At 59.9% G+C, this 19323-nt stretch overlaps 1 protein-coding gene across 1 annotated transcript; it reads right to left on the reverse strand.

Moving 5' to 3' along the window:
• Positions 1-9275: 9275 nt before the first annotated feature.
• Positions 9276-17261, reverse strand: LOC124620312 (mucin-4-like). The gene is made up of 8 exons (XM_047146985.1): positions 16725-17261; positions 15077-16569; positions 14477-14894; positions 13525-14387; positions 12079-13242; positions 10728-11894; positions 10379-10595; positions 9276-10346 (listed from the first exon to the last, which is right to left on the reverse strand). Exons 1-8 carry the CDS (start codon positions 17259-17261, stop codon positions 9276-9278), a joined length of 6930 nt encoding a protein of 2309 aa, XP_047002941.1.
• Between the last annotated feature and the right edge of the window lie 2062 nt (positions 17262-19323).

Here is a 19323-nt window from a genome sequence, read left to right on the forward strand (position 1 = left end):
AGAGCCTACTACAAGAAAGAAACAGGAGAGTGTATACAGGTGCATATAAAAAGTATTTGGTGTTGTTAGAGTACACTGGTACTTATTTTTAGAAAAATAATAAAGGTCAAACAGGAAACATAGAATAAAGTTTGACAATTTTAGTTTTCCATCCATCCTGCCACTGAACAGAGTTTCGTTACAACTCAAAACTTTGAGCAAATTAATACCCGGTGCATGATTTTAAGAACATGAATGCTTTTACCTATAGGTTTGCCATTTTCACACTGCTTACTTTCCCTTTGTACAAAGACTGAGCTCAGTAACCAACGTGTTCTTGTGTCTCTTAGCATGATATTAAGCAATATTTACATAATAATATGCTTCAGGAATGCTCTGGTGGTGAAAGATGTAACGACTTTGAGTAGAGGGAAAACATGTGTTCTGAGACAATTTTTTAGTGCAGGTTGCAAACATTCAGGGAAAAACTTGATTGATTTATGACCCCTCCCCTTGCCCTTAACAAATTGCTCTGTTAATTTATGTATGACCACCTGGGGATAATACGTCCTTCTGATAAAGCCCCCTCAACCCTCCCCCCTCCCCTACCCCTGCCGCTCTGGGAAACACTTCGTTGATACAAGTACACTTTTGATATCAAATTAATTGACTAATTAATTAAATTGATATATTAATTACTCCCTTCCCCTACTGAGAAATCTCCAGCCCTCCCCTCTGACCCATCATCCCCCTATCCTCCGCCACCTCTCTGAAAACCTTCAACCTTCCCCCCTCCCCCTCGCCAATATAGGCACAGTTTCAGGCCCCCTCCCTCTCCATTAGTTTGAGTGACTAATTAATTAAATCAATAAATTAATTAACCTCTCCCCCTCTGGCAAATTCCCTCGGCCCCTCCCTTTCCACACCTGGCTATTGACGACTACATGCTGGGGAGGAAGGATCTCATAGCAAGAAATTCAATTACAAAGCAGAGGATATGCTGTTTATTTATAAAATTCAATTTGGAGGAGTTGTATTTCTGTTGCTCATTATTCTCTGCCATATTGGAAGATGCATGTCTTGTAAAATAAATAAAAAAGACGTAATTGAATAGATCGCTTTTTTTTCAATCACACAAAGGATATCATCAACATAACTCACCATAAGTAATTACACTGTTAAATGTCTTTCGCACTGACTGCAAAGCATTGTGCGCCTATATGCCAACCGATTCGCTGGACTGCACCATGCACTGATGTCCGAGAGATGGCACTATGCTCTCTCAGGCCCGTTCACCATGTGATCCTGGACACGAATTTTGAGCCTCGTTATAAAACTCTGACTGATGGCTTGGCTGTTCGCTTACGTGAAATTCCGAAAGAATGAGCCTGAATAGTGCGCCTTGGCGGCAGTTGATTCATTTTTATTCTATTACTCTAATGGCCCGCCCAATGGTGTAGATATTTCCTGACATCTTCGATGCAGTGTGTGTGTGTGTGTGTGTGTGTGTGTGTGTGTGTGTGTGTATGCTTACATCCCACCCTTAAATAGTGCAAGTTGCTGTCCTCTCCGGAGTTGACCTAAATTGGGCGTCTGTTTGGTTTAACCTTCCGTCTGTTAGCCACCTCTTTGAGTTGTTCTGGATGTCTGTAACGTCTCTCTTGCGATGTCGTTCAATGTGGCCACGTGGCGTTGCCGGCCTTGATTTCTGTATACTGCATTTTGCGCCCCTGTTAGCTCAGTGCTTCCATATTGACTCTGGTTTCAAAAAGGCTCTGTTCTATTTTGTACTGGACTTGTATTCCCTTCCCTTATGTATTTATTAAAACTCTTTCTGGACAAGTGGTATGGAACCGACCGTTAACACATGTCTTAGTGAGTGGTAGTTTGGCAGCGTGAGGGCCTCGCCTTGCGGAAGACGACGCGGGCCTGATGGGGTGGAAGGACGCTCGGAGCTGCGACAAGCGACGGACGACAGTTCTGCAAACGGCTCACTGAATCAACAGTTACGTAAAGCAGTTTATACGCATTTCCAAAGCGGCACATTTTGGGGGTGTGTCTCAAATAGTTGTCTTTTCTCCTAGAATGGTTGATGGCTTAAGAATTTTACGGAAAGTAATTGTAAGATTTTATTATGGTAACGCACAGAGACTTTAACATTTTCAAAGCAAAATACAGGAATTTGGGGAAGGTGGGTTGAAAGCTCATTTTGGGGGTGTGTCTTAATTTTTTTTAATGGTTAACACTTCTCTTAAGAATTGGACCATTGCAAATCTTCCTAAAGCACTCGAGTAGGTCTGTAGTTTGCGCTATGTGTATCTTTTATTTATTGATGACGTAATGAAGTAGGTCAGCAAATCGAGTTTTGTATCTTCTTCAAGTATGTGTAAATTCCTAAGAGACCAAACTGCTGAGCCCATCGGCCCCTAGACATACACACTACTTAGACTAACTTAGGCTAAGGACAACACACACACACGCACACACAGCCATGCCCGAGAGAGGACTCGAATCTCCGGCCGGCCGCGCAATCCGTGACATGGCGCGTCAAACTGAGCGGCCACTCAGGGGCATGCTTTTGTTTCTTGTTGTGAAAGTACTTTCTTTCAATGCTGCTCGTTGCGTCAATTTATATATGACTCCTGTGTGCATGTCGTATTCTTACAAGGACTTCAGTTCACTATTTGTCCTCTCTCTCCTTTTTTGCTCTGCGTTGAACATGGCTCCTGGATGTTCGACGGCACTGCCTATTTTTGTTATGAAGGAGCTTGCCATTGAAGGGGTCGAAGTCCTTGGTAATGATAGAGAAATGGAGTATACCTTTTTTCTGCGCCAGACCTTGATTCTATTTGTGCACCGTCCAGTTCCGGACGGACTTTGGAACGTTCCCGATTTTATGAAAAAGGATTGCGTTTTGTGTTGTGGAAAACTCCGCGGCATATTTCGCTACGAGCTGATTTTAACTATGTTGCGTCTTCTGGATCAGTTTCCCTGTCCTCAATTCTGTCGGAAATTGCAAGATTTAGTACATTCCTTGAAACTGCAAAACTATTAGATCTGTGAATATTTTACTCGTCAAATTTACTTATTTTACTGCTATTTCTAACTGTAGCCTTGACTGATTTTATTCATCTGATTGACTGCGTGATTAGTCGATGTTATCCCCACCAGTATGTTGTCGGTGCATAGGGACAGTGCAGCTAAATAAGGGACGATCACATAAAATATGGGACTTCTGGTCACCCTACCCCGGTCAGTCCGACGAAGAATCAGCAACGCTGGTGCCCTGTCCCTGGACTATAGTGAAGACTTCTGGATCCACCCATGTGCAACAGTGGCAGGTTGTGGTGTTACACTCAAAGACTGGTAATTACGGCGAGGTAGCCGTCTCAACCAATAACGGCTGCCGTTGCTCAGTAGCGTGTGCCAGGCGTCGCTTTACTGTAAACAGCAATCAATTGCGAAGGTCATGTACGTCATCGATCCGTCTGACCGCCTGCCTTACGAGCTACAATGCTGGGGTACGTATGGAGCGAAGTGGTGGCTCATGTTTACCTGACGACACACCGCATAGGTCTTGCTGTTACGGAGGTATCAGCGGATCTCGCTGTGCCGTGCTAGGTTAAAGAGATTTTTCTAGTGTGCGACGTGATCCTGTCCTGCGGCTTTGCCGCACTAAATTTCTCTGAGGTCCGCTGTCTGACCATCCAAAAGCGCTGGTGTTGTGTTTTCCCCCGACCCGCTCTCGGTGCAGAAATGTTATTCTTCGCTCCTGCCTCCTGTCGACTCCACCGTAATGCTAGCGAGATGGCTTCGCTCTGGGACTTTAAAAATCCTAACCGTTTACTGCCTTGTTGCTGTACAACAGCAGGTGAGGTTGACCAGCTATCTGGCCAGTGCTGTCCGAGTTAAATGCGCCGGTACAGCTGTTTGAATGTACGATTCCTACCGATGTGCGCGTAACGCACAGAATAAACTTTTTACTATTATGGTACTTGACTGTACTCGAGACTTGTTGGCTCCTGCTCCATGTGAAATAAAATCCAGTGAGATTCCAGTAAACGCGGAAGAATACATGGTGTAATCTTTACATCAGTTTCATTCTTGTGAATAACACAGTATACCATCTCCGACTGTGGCTCTTGCGGAAGAATGGATTGTCATTTCTTCCGAAATTCAGATACCAGAATGAAAGTGTCCCCAGCGGAGTTCAGTTCGTTATAAAGAGGGATACACACTATCCCAAATTAAAATCCAATAATAATTCTGGAGATATTCCTCATCAGAAAATATCGCAGGCGGTAGCTGGCATGGCGGCCTTGTACACGGGCGTGCGGGACTGCAGCGGCAACTAAAGCTGTAATATGTCACGTTAAGCATTAAAGAGTAGTTCTAAGACTGTAGTTTGGCCCTGAGAGGTCTTTTTTATTCGTGAAAGTGAATGTAATCTTGCGTGCCGCGTGGCGAGTTTCGTAGGCGGAGCGTCAGGCCACGGTGGTGTCAGCGTGGAGTGCAGGGGGCTGTGGTGACGTCAGAAGCGGACGGTGCTCACAGCGTGGAGTGCAGTGGGCTGTGGTGACGTCGGACACAGACAGCACTGAAAGCGTGGAGTGCAGCAGGCTGTGGTGACGTCGGACATGGACGGTGCTGACAGCGTGGAGTGCTGCGGGCTGTGGTGACGTCGGACGCGGACGGTGAACACAGCGTGCAGAGCAGCGGGCTGTGGTGACGTCGGACACGCACGACGCTGACAGCGTGGAGTGCAATGGGCTGTGGTGACATCGGACACAGACGGCACTGAAAGCGTGGAGTGCAGCAGGCTGTGATGACGTCGGACACGGACGGTGCTGCCAGCGTGGAGTGCAGCGGGCTGTGGTGACGTCGGACGCGGACGGTGCCGGCAGTGTGGAGTCCAGCGGGCTGTGGTGACGTCTAACGCAGACGGTGCTGACAGCGTGGGGTGCAGCGGGCTGTGGTGACGTCGGACACGGACGCTGCTGACAGCGTGGAGTCCAGGAGGCTGTGGTGACGTCGGACACGGATGGTGCTGACAGCGTGGAGTGCAGCGGGGTGTGGTGACATCGGACGCGGACGGTGCACACAGCGTGGAGACCAGCGGGCTGTGGTGACGACGGACACGGACGGCGCTGACAGCGTGCAGTGCAGTGGCCTTTGGTGACGTCGGACGCGGACGGTGCTGACAGTATAAAGTCCAGTGGGCTGTGGTGACGTCGGACACGAACGGTGCTGACAGCGTCGAGTCCAGCAGGCTGTCGTGACGTCGGACGCGGACGGTGCTGACAGCGTGGAGTCCAGCAGGCCGTGGTAATGTCAGACCCGGACGGTGCTGACTGCGTGGAGTGCAGCGGGCTGTGGTGATGTTGGACACGGATGGTGCTCACAGCATGGAGTCCAGCGGGCTGTGGTGATGTTGGACGCGGACGGTGCTCACAGCTTGGAGTGCAGCGGCATGTGCTGACGTCGGACGCGGACGGTGCTGACAGTGTGGAGTCCAGTGGGCTGTGGTGTGTCGGACGCAGACGGTGCTGACAGCGTGGTGTGCAGCGGGCTGCGGTGACGTCGGACGCGGATGGTGCTGACAGCGTTGTGTGCAGCGGGCTGCGGTGGCGTCGGACGCGGATGGTGCTGACAGCGTTGTGTGCAGCGGGCTGTGGTGTCGTCGGACGCGGACGGTGCACACAGCGTGTAGTGCAGCGGGCTGTGGTGACGTCGGACGCGGACAGTGCACACAGCATGGAGTGCAGCGGGCTGTGGTGACGTCGGTCACGGACGGCGCTGACAGCGCGAAGTGCAGCGGGCTGAGGTGACGTCGGACGCGGACGGTGCTGACAGTGTGGAGTCCAGTGGGCTGTGGGGACGTCGGACGCGGACGGTGCTGACAGCGTGGAGTGCAGCGGGCTGTGGTGACGTCGGACACAGACGCAATGTCAGGGTGGAGTACAGCAAGCTGTGGAGACGTCGGACACGGTCGGTGCTGACAGCGTGGAGTCCAGTGGGCAGTGGTGACGTCGGACGCGGACGGTGCTCACAGCATGGAGTGCAGCGTGCTGTTGTGACGTCGGACGCGGACAGTGCTGACAGCGTGGAGTCCAACAGGCTGTGGTGACGACGGACACGGACGACGCTGACACTGTGGAGTGCAGCAGGCTGTGGTGACGTCGGACACGGACGGAGCTGACAGAGTGGAGTCCAGCGGGCTGTGGTGACGTCGGACGTTGACGGTGCACACAGCGTGGAGAGAAGCGCGCTGTGGTGACGTCGGTCACCGATGGCGCTCACAGCGTGGAGTGCAGCGGGCTGTGGTGACGTCGGACGAGGGCGGTGCTGACAGTGTGGAGTCCTGTGGGATGTGAAGACGTTGTACGCGGACGGTGCTGACAGCCTGGAGTGCAGCGGGCTATGCTGACGTCGGACACAGGCGGCACTGATAGGGTGGAGTCCAGCAAGCTGCGGTGACGTCGGACACGGACGGTGCTGACAGCATGGAGTCCAGCGGGCTGTGGTGACGTCGGACGCGGACGGTGCTGACAGCGTTGTGTGCAGCGGGTTGTGGTGTCGTCGGACGCGGACGGTGCACGCAGTGTTGAGTGCAGCAGGCTGTGGTGACGTCAAAGTGGTACGGCGCTGACAGCGTGGAGTGCAGCGGGGTGTGGTGACGTCGGACGCGGACGGTGCTGACAGTGTCGAGTCCAGCAGGCTGTGGTGCTGCCGGACGCGGACAATGCTAACAGCGTGGAGTGCAGCGGGCTGTGGTGACGTCGGACGCGGACGCTGCACACAGTGTGGAGTGCAGTGGGCTGTGGTGACGTCGGTCACGGACGGTGCTCACAGCGTGGAGTGCTTCTTGCTGTGGTGACGTCGGACGCGGACGGTGCTGACAGCGTGGAGTGCAGCGGTCTGTGTTGACGTCGGACATGGACGATGCTCACAGTGTGGACTGCAGCAGGCAGTGGTGACGTCAGACGCGGACGGTGCAGACGGCGTGGAGTGCAGCGGGCTGTGGTGACGTCAGACGCGGACGATGCTCACAGCGAGGATTGCAGCAGGCGGGGCTGACGCCGGACACAGCCGGCACTGACAGCATGGAGTGTAGCAGGCTGTGATGACGTCGGACACGGATGGTGGTGACAGCTTGGAGTGCAGCGGGCTGTGGTGGCGTCGGACACGGACGGTGCTCACAGCGTGGAGTGCTTCTTGCTGTGGTGACGTCGGATGTGGACGGTGCTGACAGCGTGGAGTGAAACGGGCTGTGGTGACATCGGACTCGGATGGTGCTCACAGAATGGAGTCCAACGGGCTGTTGTGACGTTGGGCACGTACGGTGCTCACAGCGTGTAGTGCGGCGGGCTGTGGTGACGTCGGACGTGGACGGTGCTGACAGCGTGGAGTGCAACGGGCTGTGGTGACGTCGGACACGGACTGTGCTGACAGCGTGGATTGCAGCGGGCTGTGGTGACGTCGGACATGGACGGTGCTGACAGCGTGGAGTCCAGGCGGCTGTGGTGACGTCGGAAGCGGACGGTGATGACAGAGTGGAGTGCAGCGGGCTGTGGGAACCTCGGACACGGACGGTGCTCACAGCGTGGAGTGCTGCAGGCTGTGGTGATGTCGGACGGGGTCGGTGCTGACAGCATGGAGTGCAGCGGGGTGTGGTGACGTCGGACATGAACGATGCTCACAGCGTGGACTGCTGCATTCAGTGGTGACGTCGGACACGGACGGTGCTGACAGCGTGGAATCGAGCCGGCTGTGGTGACGTCAGACACGGACGGTGCTGACAGCGTGGAGTGCACCAGGCTGTGGCGACGTTGTACGCGGGCAATGCTCACAGCGTGGAGTGCAGTGGGCTGTTGTGACGTCAGACGTGGACGGTGCTGACAGCGTGAAGTGCATCGTGCTGTGGTGACGTCGGACATGGACGGTGCTGACAGCGTGGAGTCCAGCGGGATTTGGTGACGTCGGACGGGCACGGTGCTGACTGCGTGGAGTGCAGCGGGCTGTGGTGATGTCAGACCCGGAAGGTGCTGACAGCGAGGAGTCCAGCAGGCTGTGGTTACGTCGGACACGGACTGAGCTGACAGCGTGGAGTGCTGCGGGCTGTGGTGACGTTTGACGCGGACGGTGCACACAGCGAGGAGAGCAGCGGGCTGTGGTGACGTCGGACACGGACGGCGCTGACAGCGTGGAGTGCAGTGGGCTGTAGTGACGTCGGACACAGACGGCACTGAAAGCGTGGAGTGCAGCAGGCTGTGGTGACGTCGGACACGGACGCTGCTGACAGCGTGGAGTCCAGCAGGCTGTGGTGACTTCGGACACGGACGGTGCTGACAGCGTGGAATGCAGCGGGCTGTGGTGACGTCGGACGCGAACGGTGCACACATCGTAAACAGCAGCGGGCTGTGGTGACGTCGGACACAGACGGCACTGATAGAGTGGAGTACAGCAAGCTGTGGAGACGTCGGACGCGGTCGGTGCTTACAGCTTGGAGTCCAGCGGGCAGTGGTGACGTCGGACGCGGACGGTGCTCACCGCGTGGAGCGCATCGTGCTGTTGTGACGTCGGTCACCGATGGCGCTCACAGCGTGGAGTGCAGCGGGCTGTGGTAACGTCGGACGCGGACGCTGCTCACCGCGTGGAGCGCAGCGTGCTGTTGTGACGTCGGTCACCGATGGCGCTCACAGCGTGGAGTGCAGCGGGCTGTGGTAACGTTGGACGAGGGCGGTGCTGACAGTGTTTAGTCCTGTGGGCTGTGAAGACGTCGGACGCGGACAGTGCTGACAGCGTGGAGTGCAGCGGGCTGTGGTGACTTCAGACACAGGCGGCACTGACAGGGTGGAGTCCAGCAAGCTGCGGTGACGTCGGACACGGACGGTGCTGACAGCATGGAGTCCAGCGGGCTGTGGTGAAATCGGACACGGACTGTGCTGAGAGCGTGGATTGCAGCGGGCTGTGGTGACGTCGGACATGGACGATGCTTACAGTGTGGACTTCTGCAGGCAGTGGTGACGTCATACGCGGACTGTGCTGACGGCGTGGAGTGCAGCGGGCTGTGGTGACGTCAGACGGGGACGGTGCTCACAGCGAAGATTGCAGCGGGCGGGGATGACGCCGGACACAGCCGGCACTGACAGCGTGGAGTGTAACAGGCTGTGGTGACGTCGGTCACGGATGGTGCTGACAGCGTGGAGTGCAGCGTGCTGTGGTGGCTTCGGACACGGACGGTGCTGACAGCGTGTAGTGCGGCGGGCTGTGGTGACGTCGGACGCGGGCGGTGCTCACAGCGTGGAGTGCAGCATGCTGTGGTGAAGTTGGACGCGGACGGTGATGGCAGCATGGAGTGCAGCTGGCTGTGGTGACGTCGGACGCGGACGGTGCTGACAGTGTGGAGTCCTGTGGGCTGTGAAGACATCGGACGCGGACGGTGCTGACAGCGTGGTGTCCAGCGGGCTGTGGTGACGTCGGACGCGGACGGTGCTGACAGCGTGGAGTGCAGCGGGCTGTGGTGAAGTCAGACCCGGGCGGTGCTGACAGCGTAGATTCCAGCGGGCTGTGGTGACGTCGGACGCAGACGGTGCTGACAGCGTGTAGTGCAGCAGGCTGTGGTGATGTGAGACCTGTACGGTGCTGACAGAGTGGAGTGCAGCGGGTTGTGGTGACATCGGACACGGATGGTGCTCACAGCATGGAGTCCAACGGGCTGTTGTGCGTTGGACGCGGACGGTGCTCACAGCGTGGAGTGCAGCGGGCTGTGGTGACGTCAAACGAGGATGGTGCTGACAGCCTGGAGTCCAGCGGCCTGTGGTGACGTCGGATACGGACGGCGCTGACAGCGTGGAGTGCAGCGGTCTGTGGTGACGTCGGACGTGGACGGTGCTGACAGCGTGGAGTCCAGTGGGCTGTGTTGACGTCGGAAGCGGACGTTGGTGACAGATTGGAGTCCAGCGGGCTGTGGTGACGTCGAAAGCGAACGGTGCTGACAGCGTATGGTGCAGCGGGCTGTGGTGACGTCGGACACGGACGCTGCTGACAGCGTGGAGTCCAGCAGGCTGTGGTGACTTCGGACACGGACGGTGCTGACAGCGTGGAGTGCAGCGGGCTGTGGTGACGTCGGACGCGGACGGTGCACACAGCGAAAAGAGCAGCGGGCTGTGGTGACGTCGGACACGGACGGCGCTGACAGCGTGGAGTGCAGTGGCCTTTGGTGACGGCGGACGCGGACGGTGCTGACAGTATAAAGTCCAGTGGGCTGTGGTGACGTCGGAAACGAACGGTGCTGACAGCGTCGAGTCCAGCAGGCTGTCGTGACGTCGGACGCGGACGGTGCTGACAGCGTGGAGTCCAGCGGGCTGTGGTGATGTCAGACCCGGACAGTGCTGACTGCGTGGAGCGCAGCGGGCTGTGGTGATGTTGGACTCGGATGGTGCTCACAGCTTGGAGTCCAACGGGCTGTGGTGATGTTGGACGCGGACGGTGCCCACAGAGTTGAGTTCAGCGGCATGTGCTGACGTCGGACGTGGACGGTGCTGACAGTGTGGAGTCCGGTGGGCTGTGGTGTGTTGGACGCGGACGGTGCTGGCAGCGTGGAGTGCAGCGAGCTGTGGTGACATCAGACACAGACGGCACTGACAGGGTGGAGTGCAGCCGGCTGTGACGACGTCGGACACGGACGGTGCTGACAGAAAGGAGTCCAGCGGGCTGTGGTGACGTCGGACTAGGACGGTGCTCACAACATGGAGTGCAGCGGCATGTGCTGACTTCGGACGCGGACGGTGCCGACAGTGTGGAGTCCAGTGGGCGGTGGTGTGTCGGACGCGGTCGGTGATGACAGCGTGGAGTGCAGCGGTCTGTGGTGACGTCGGACGCAGACGGCACTGACAGGGTGGAGTACAGAAAGCCGTGGAGACGTCGGACACGGTCGGTGCTGACAGCGTGGAATGCAGCGGGCTGCGGTGACGTCGGACGCGGATGGTGCTGACAGCGTTGTGTGCAGCGGGCTGTGGTGTCGTCGGACGCGCACGGTGCACACAGCGTGGAGTGCAGCGGGCTGTGGTGGCGCCGGACGCAAACAGTGCACACAGCAAGGGGTGCAGCGGGCTGTGGTGACGTCGGACGCAGACAGCACTGACAGGGTGGAGTACAGAAAGCTGTGGAGACGTCGGACACGTTCGGTGCTGACAGCGTGGAGTGCAGCGGGCTGTGGTGACGTCAGACACAGGCGGCACTGACAGGGTGGAGTCCAGCAAGCTGCGGTGACGTCGGACACGGACGGTGCTGACAGCGTGGAGTCCAGCGGGCAGTGGTGACGTCGGACGCGGACGGTTCTCACAGCGTGGAGTGCAGCGTGCTGTGGTGACGACGGACGCGGACGGTGCAGACAGCGTGGAGTCAAACGGGCTGTGGTGACGACGGACACGGACGACGCTGCCACCGTGGAGTGCAGCAGGCTGTGGTGACGTCGGACACAGGCGGCACTGACAGGGTGGAGTCTAGCAAGCTGCGGTGACGTCGGACACGGACGGATCTGACAGAGTGGAGTCCAGCGGGCTGTGGTGACGTCGGACGTGGACGGTGCACACAGCGTGGAGAGCAGCGCGCTGTGGTGTCGTCTGTCACCGACGGTGCTCACAGCGTGGAGTGCAGCGGGCTGTGGTGACGTCGGACGCGGACGGTGATGGCAGCATGGAGTGCAGCTGGCTGTGGTGACGTCGGACGCGGACGGTGCTGACAGTGTGGAGTCCTGTGGTCTGTGAAGACGTCGGACGCGGACGGTGCTCACAGCGTGGAGTGCGGCGGGCTGTGGTGACGTCGGACACCGACGGCGCTGACAGGGTGGAGTCCAGCAAGCTGCGGTGACGTCGGACACGGACGGTGCTGACGGCGTGGAGTCCAGCGGGCTGTGGTGACGTCGGACGCGGACGGTGCACAGAGTGTGGAGTGCAGTGGGCTGTGGTGACGTCGGTCACGGACGGTGCTCACAGCGTGGAGTGCTTCTTGCTGTGGTGACGTCGGACGCGGACGGTGCTGACAGCGTGGAGTACAGCGGTCTGTGTTTACGTCGGACATTGACGATGCTCACACTGTGGACTGCAGCGGGCTGTGGTGACGTCGGACGCGGACGGTGCTGACAGTGTGGAGTCCTGTGGTCTGTGAAGACATCGGACGCGGACTGTGCTGACAGCGTGGAGTCCAGCGGGCTGTGGTGACGTCGGACGCGGACGGTGCTGACAGCGTGGAGTGCAGCGGGCTGTGGTGAAGTCAGACCCGGGCGGTGCTGACAGCGTTGAGTCCAGCGGGCTGTGGTGACGTCGGACGCAGACGGTGCTGACAGCGTGTAGTGCAGCGGGCTGTGGTGATGTGAGACCTGTACGGTGCTGACAGCGTGGAGTGCAGCGGGCTGTGGTGACATCGGACACGGATGGTGACACAGCATGGAGTCCAACGGGCTGTTGTGACGTTGGACGCGTACTGTGCTCACAGCGTGGAGTGCAGCGAGCTGTGGTGACGTCAAACGAGGACGGTACTGACAGCCTGGAGTCCAGCGGGCTGTGGTGACGTCGGATACGGACGGCGCTGACAGCGTGGAGTGCAGCGGTCTGTGGTGACGTCGGACGTGGACGGTGCTGACAGCGTGGAGTCCAGTGCGCTGTGTTGACGTCGGAAGCGGACGTTGGTGACAGATTTGAGTCCAGCGGGCTGTGGTGACGTCGGAAGCGGACGGTGCTGACAGCGTGGGGTGCAGCGGGCTGTGGTGACGTTGGACACTGGCGGTGCTCACAGCGTGGAGTGCTGCTGGCCGTGGTGACGTCGGACGCGGACGGTCCTGACAGCGTGGAGTGCAGCGGTCTGTGTTGACGTCGGACGTGGACGGTGCTGACAGCGTGGAGTGCAACGGGCTGTGGTAAAATCGGACACGGACTGTGCTGACAGCGTGGATTGCAGCGGGCTGTGGTGACGTCGGACACGGACGGTGCTGACAGCGTGGAGTCCAGGCGGCTGTGGTGACGTCGGAAGCGGACGGTGATGACAGAGTGGAGTGCAGCCTGCTGTGGTGTCGTCGGACACGGACGGTGCTCACAGCGTGCAGTGCTGCAGGCTGTGGTGATGTCGGACGGGGTCGGTGCTGACAGCATGGAGTGCAGCGGGGTGTGGTGACGTCGGACATGAACGATGCTCACAGCGTGGACTGCTGCATCAGTGGTGACGTCGGACACGGACGGTGCTGACAGCGTGGAATCGAGCCGGCTGTGGTGACGTCAGACACGGACGGTGCTGACAGCGTGGAGTGCACCAGGCTGTGGCGACGTCGGACGCGGGCGGTGCTCACAGCGTGGAGTGCAGTGGGCTGTGGTGACGACGGACGTGGACGGTGCTAACAGCGTGGAGTGCAGCGTGCTGTGGTGACGTCGGACATGGACGGTGCTGACAGCGTGGAGTCCAGCGGGATTTGGTGACGTCGGACGCGCACGGTGCTGACTGCGTGGAGTGCAGCGGGCTGTGGTGATGTCAGACCCGGATTGTGCTTACAGCGAGGAGTCCAGCAGGCTGTGGTTACGTCGGACACGGACTGTGCTGACAGCGTGGAGTGCTGCGGGCTGTGGTGACGTCGGACGCGGAGGGTGCACACAGCGTGGAGAGCAGCGGGCTGTGGTGACGTCGGACACGGACGGCGCTGACAGCGTGGAGTGCAGTGGGCTGTAGTTACGTCGGACACAGACGGCACTGAAAGCGTGGAGTGCAGCAGGCTGTGGTGACGTTGGACGCATGCGGTGCCGACAGTGTGGAGTCCAGCGGGCTGTGGTGACGTCTATCGCAGACGGTGCTGACATCATGGGGTGCAGCGGGCTGTGGTGACGTCGGACACGGACGCTGCTGACAGCGTGGAGTCCAGCAGGCTGTGGTGACTTCGGACACAGACGGTGCTGACAGCGTGGAATGCAGCGGGCTGTGGTGACGTCGGACGCGAACGGTGCACACATCGTAAAGAGCTGCGGGCTGTGGTGATGTCGGACACGAACGGTGCTGACAGCGTCGAGTCCAGCAGGCTGTCGTGACGTCAGACGCGGACGCTTGCTGACAGCGTGGAGTCCAGCGGGCTGTGGTGATGTCAGACCCGGACGGTGCTGACTGCGTGGAGCACAGCGGGCTGTGGTGACGTCGGACACAGACGGCACTGATAGAGTGGAGTACAGCAAGCTGTGGAGACGTCGGACATGGTCGGTGCTGACAGCGTGGAGTCCAGCGGGCAGTGGTGACGTCGGACGAGGGCGGTGCTGACAGTGTGGAGTCCTGTGGGCTATGAAGACGTCGGACGCGGACAGTGCTGACAGCGTGGAGTGCAGCGGGCTGTGGTGACGTCGGACATGGACGATGCTACAAAGTGTGGACTGCTGCAGGCAGTGGTGACGTCATACGCGGACGGTGCTGCTGGCGTGGAGTGCAGCGGGCTGTGGTGACGTCAGACGCGGACGGTGCTCACAGCGAGGATTGCAGCGGGCGGTGATGACGCCGGACACAGCCGGCACTGACAGCGTGGAGCGTAGCAGGCTGTGGTGACGTCGGACACGGATGGTGCTGACAGCGTGGAGTGCACCGTGCTGTGGTGGCGTCGGACACGGACGGTGCTGACAGCGTGTAGTGCGGCGGGCTGTGGTGACGTCGGACGCGGGCGATGCTCACAGCGTGGAGTGCAGCGTGCTGTGGTGAAGTTGGACGCGGACGGTGATGGCAGCATGGAGTGCAGCTGGCTGTGGTGACGTCGGACGCGGACGGTGCTGACAGTGTGGAGTCCTGTGGGCTGTGAAGACATCGGACGCCGACGGTGCTGACAGCGTGGTGTCCAGCGGGCTGTGGTGACGTCGGACGCGGACGGTGCTGACAGCGTGGAGTGCAGCGGGCTGTGGTGAAGTCAGACCCGGGCGGTGCTGACAGCGTAGATTCCAGCGGGCTGTGGTGACGTCGGATGCAGACGGTGCTGACAGCGTGTAGTGCAGCAGGCTGTGGTGATGTGAGACCTGTACAGTGCTGACTGCGTGGAGTGCATCGGGTTGTGGTGACATCGGACACGGATGGTGCTCACAGCATGGAGTCCAACGGGCTGTTGTGACGTTGGACGCGGACGGTGCTCACAGCGTGGAGTGCAGCGGGCTGTGGTGACGTCAAACGAGGATGGTGCTGACAGCCTGGAGTCCAGCGGGCTGTGGTGACGTCGGATACGGACGGCGCTGACAGCGTGGAGTGCAGCGGTCTGTGGTGACGTCGGACGTGGACGGTGCTGACAGCGTGGAGTCCAGTGGGCTGTGTTGACGTCGAATGCGGACGTTGGTGACAGATTGGAGTCCAGCGGGCTGTGGTGACGTCGGACGCGGACGGTGCACACAGCGTAAAGAGCAGCGGGCTGTGGTGACGTCGGATACGGACGGCGCTGACAGCGTGGAGTGCAGCGGGCTGTGGTGACGTCGGACACGGACGCAGCTGACAGCGTGGAGTCCAGCAGGCTGTGGTGACTTCGGACATGGACGGTGCTGACAGCGTGGAGTGAAGCGGGCTGTGGTGACGTCGGACGCGAACGGTGCACACAGCGTAAAGAGCAGCGGGCTGTGGTGACGTCGGACACGGACGGCGCTGACAGCGTGGAGTGCAGTGGGCTTTGGTGACGGCGGACGCGGACGGTGCTGACAGTATAAAGTCCAGTGGGCTGTGGTGACGTCGGAAACGAACGGTGATGACAGTGTCGAGTCCAGCAGGCTGTCGTGACGTCGGACGCGGACGGTGCTGACAGCGTGGAGTCCAGCAGGCTGTGGTGATGTCAGACCCGGACAGTGCTGACTGCGTGGAGCGCAGCGGGCTGTGGTGATGTTGGACACGGATGGTGCTCACAGCATGGAGTCCAGCGGGCTGTGGTGATGTTGGACGCGGACGGTGCTCACAGAGTTGAGTGCAGCGGCATGTGCTGACGTCCGACGCGGATGGTGCTGACAGTGTGGAGTCCGGTGGGCTGTGGTGTGTTGGACGCGGACGGTGCTGGCAGCGTGGAGTGCAGCGAGCTGTGGTGACGTCAGACACAGACGGCACTGACAGGGTGGAGTGCAGCCAGCTGTGGTGACGTCGGACACGGACGGTGCTGACAGAAAGGAGTCCAGCGGGCTGTGGTGACGTCGGAATAGGATGGTGCTCACAGCATGGAGTGCAGCGGCATGTGCTGACTTCGGACGCGGACGGTGCTGACAGTGTGGAGTCCAGTGGGCGGTGGTGTGTTGGACGCGGTCGGTGATGACAGCGTGGAGTGCAGCGGTCTGTGGTGACGTCGGACGCAGACGGCACTGACAGGGTGGAGTACAGAAAGCTGTGGAGATGTCGGACACGGTCGGTGCTGACAGCGTGGAGTGCAGCGGGCTGCGGTGACGTCGGACGCGGATGGTGCTGACAGCGTTGTGTGCAGCGGGCTGTGGTGTGGTCGGACGCGGACAGAGCACTCAGCATGGAGTGCAGCGGGCTGTGGTGACGTTGGTCACGGACGGCCCTGACAGCGCGGAGTGCAGCGGGCTGAGGTGACGTCGGACGCGGACGGTGCTGACAGTGTGGAGTCCAGTGGGCTGTGCTGACGTCGGACGCGGACGGTGCTGACAGCGTGGAGTGCAGCGGTCTGTGGTAACGTCGGACGCAGACGGCACTGACAGGGTGGAGTACAGAAAGCTCTGGAGACGTCGGACACGGTCGGTGCTGACAGCGTGGAGTGCAGCGGGCTGTGGTGACGTCGGACACAGGCGGCACTGACTGGGTGGAGTCCAGCAAGCTGCGGTGACGTCGGACACGGACGGTGCTGACAGCGTGGAGTCCAGCGGGCAGTGGTGACGTCGGACGCGGACGGTGCTCACAGCGTGGAGTGCAGCGTTCTGTGGTGACGCCGGACGCGGACGGTGCAGACAGCGTGGAGTCAAACGGGCTGTGGTGACGACGGACACGGACGACGCTGCCACCGTGGAGTGCAGCAGGCTGTGGTGACGTCGGACACAGGCGGCACAGAGAGGGTGGAGTCTAGCAAGCTGCGGTGACGTCGGACACGGACGGAGCTGACAGAGTGGAGTCCAGCGGGCTGTGGTGACGTCGGACGTGGACGGTGCACACAGCGTGGAGAGCAGCACGCTGAGGTGACGTCTGTCACCGACGGTGCTCACAGCGTGGAGTGCTGCAGGCTGTGGTGATGTCGGACGGGGACGGTGCTGACAGCATGGACTGCAGCGGGGTGTGGTGACGTCGGACATGAACGATCATCACAGCGTGGACTGCTGCATTCAGTGGTGACGTCAGACGCGGACGGTGCTGACGGCGTGGAGTGCAGCTGGCTGTGGTGACGTCGGACGCAGGCGGTGCTGACAGCGTGGTGTGCAGTGGGCTGTGGTGATGTGAGAACCGTACGGTGCTGACAGCATGGAGTGCAGCGGGCTGTTATGATGTCGGACGCGGACGGTGCACACAGTGTGGAGTGCAGTGGGCTGTAGTGCAGTCAGACCAGGGCGGTGCTGACAGCGTAGAGACCAGTGGGCTGTGGTGACGTCAAACGAGGACGGTGCTGACAGCCTGGAGTCCAGCGGGCTGTGGTGACGTCGGATACGGAAGGCACTGACAACGTAGAGTGCAGCGGTCTGTGGTGACGTCGGACGTGGACGGTGCTGGCAGCGTGGAGTCCAGTGGGCTGTGTTGACGTCGGAAGCGGACGTTGGTGACAGATTGGAGTCCAGCGGGCTGTGGTGGCGTCGGAAGCGGACGGTGCTGACAGCATGGGGTGCAGCGGGCTGTGGTGACGTCGGAGACAGACGGCGCTGACAGGGTGGAGTCCGGCAAGCTGCGGTGACGCCGGACACGGACGGTGCTGACAGCGTGTAGTGCGGCGGGCTGTGGTCACGTCGAACGCGGGCGGTGCTCACAGCGTGGAGTGCAGCGGGCTGTAGTGCAGTCAGACCCGGGCGGTGCTGACAGCGTAGAGACCAGCGGGCTGTGGTGACGTCAAACGAGGACGGTGCTGACAGCCTGGAGTCCAGCGGGCTGTGGTGACGTCGGATACGGAAGGCGCTGACAACGTAGAGTGCAGCGGTCTGTGGTGACGTCGGACGTGGACGGTGCTGGCAGCGTGGACTCCAGTGGGCTGTGTTGACGTCGGAAGCGGACGTTGGTGACAGATTGGAGTCCAGCGGGCTGTGGTGGCGTCGGAAGCGGACGGTGCTGACAGCATGGGGTGCAGCGGGCTGTGGTGACGTTGGACACTGACAATGCTCACAGCGTGGAGTGCTGCTGACTGTGGTGACGTCGGGCACGGACGGTGCTGACAGCATCGAGTGCAGCGGGCTGTGGTGCTGTCGGACACTAACGGTGCAAAAATTGTTTAGTCCAGCGGGCTGTGGTGAAGTCGTACACTGACGGTGCTCACAGCGTGGAGTGCTGCAGGCTATGGTGACGTCGGACGCGGACGGTGCTGACAGCGAGGAGTCCAGCGGGCTGTGGTGACGTCGGACGCAGGCGGTGCTGACAGCGTGGTGTGCAGCGGGCTGTGGTGATGTGAGAACCGTACGGTGCTGACAGCGTGGAGTGCAGCGGGCTGTTATGATGTCGGACGCGGACGGTGCACACAGTGTGGAGTGCAGTGGGCTGTGGTGACGTCGGTCACGGACGGTGCTCACAGCGTGGAGTGCTGCTGGCTGTGGTGACGTCGGACGCGGACGGTGCTGACAGTGTGGAGTCCTGAGGGCTGTGAAGACGTCGGACGCGGACGGTGCTGACAGCGTGGAGTGCAGCGGGCTGTGGTGACGTCGGACACAAACGGCGCTGACGGAGTGGAGTCCAGCAAGCTGCGGTGACGTCGGACACGGACGGTGCTGACAGCGTGTAGTGCGGCGGGCTGTGGTGACGTCGGACGCGGGCGGTGCTCACAGCGTTGAGTGCAGCGGTCTGTGTTGACGTCGGACATGGACGGTGCTGACAGCGTGGAGAGCAACGGGCTGTGGTGACATCGGACGCGGACTGTGCTGACAGCGTGGATTGCAGCGGGCTGTGGTGACGTCGGACACGGACGGTGCTGACAGCGTGGAGTCCACGGGGCTGTGTTGACGTCGGAAGCGGACGGTGATGACAGAGTGGAGTGCAGCGGGCTGTGATGATGTCGGACACGACGGTGCTCACAGCGTGGAGTGCTGCAGGCTGTGGTGATGTCAACGGGGACGGTGCTGACACCGTGGAGTGCAGCGGGCTGTGGTGACGTCGGACATGGACGATGCTCACAGTGTGGACTGCTGCAGGCAGTGGTGACGTCAGACGCGGACGGTGCTGACG

This window comes from Schistocerca americana, chromosome 6 (assembly GCF_021461395.2).
Source record: "Schistocerca americana isolate TAMUIC-IGC-003095 chromosome 6, iqSchAmer2.1, whole genome shotgun sequence".
NCBI lineage: Eukaryota > Metazoa > Arthropoda > Insecta > Orthoptera > Acrididae > Schistocerca > Schistocerca americana.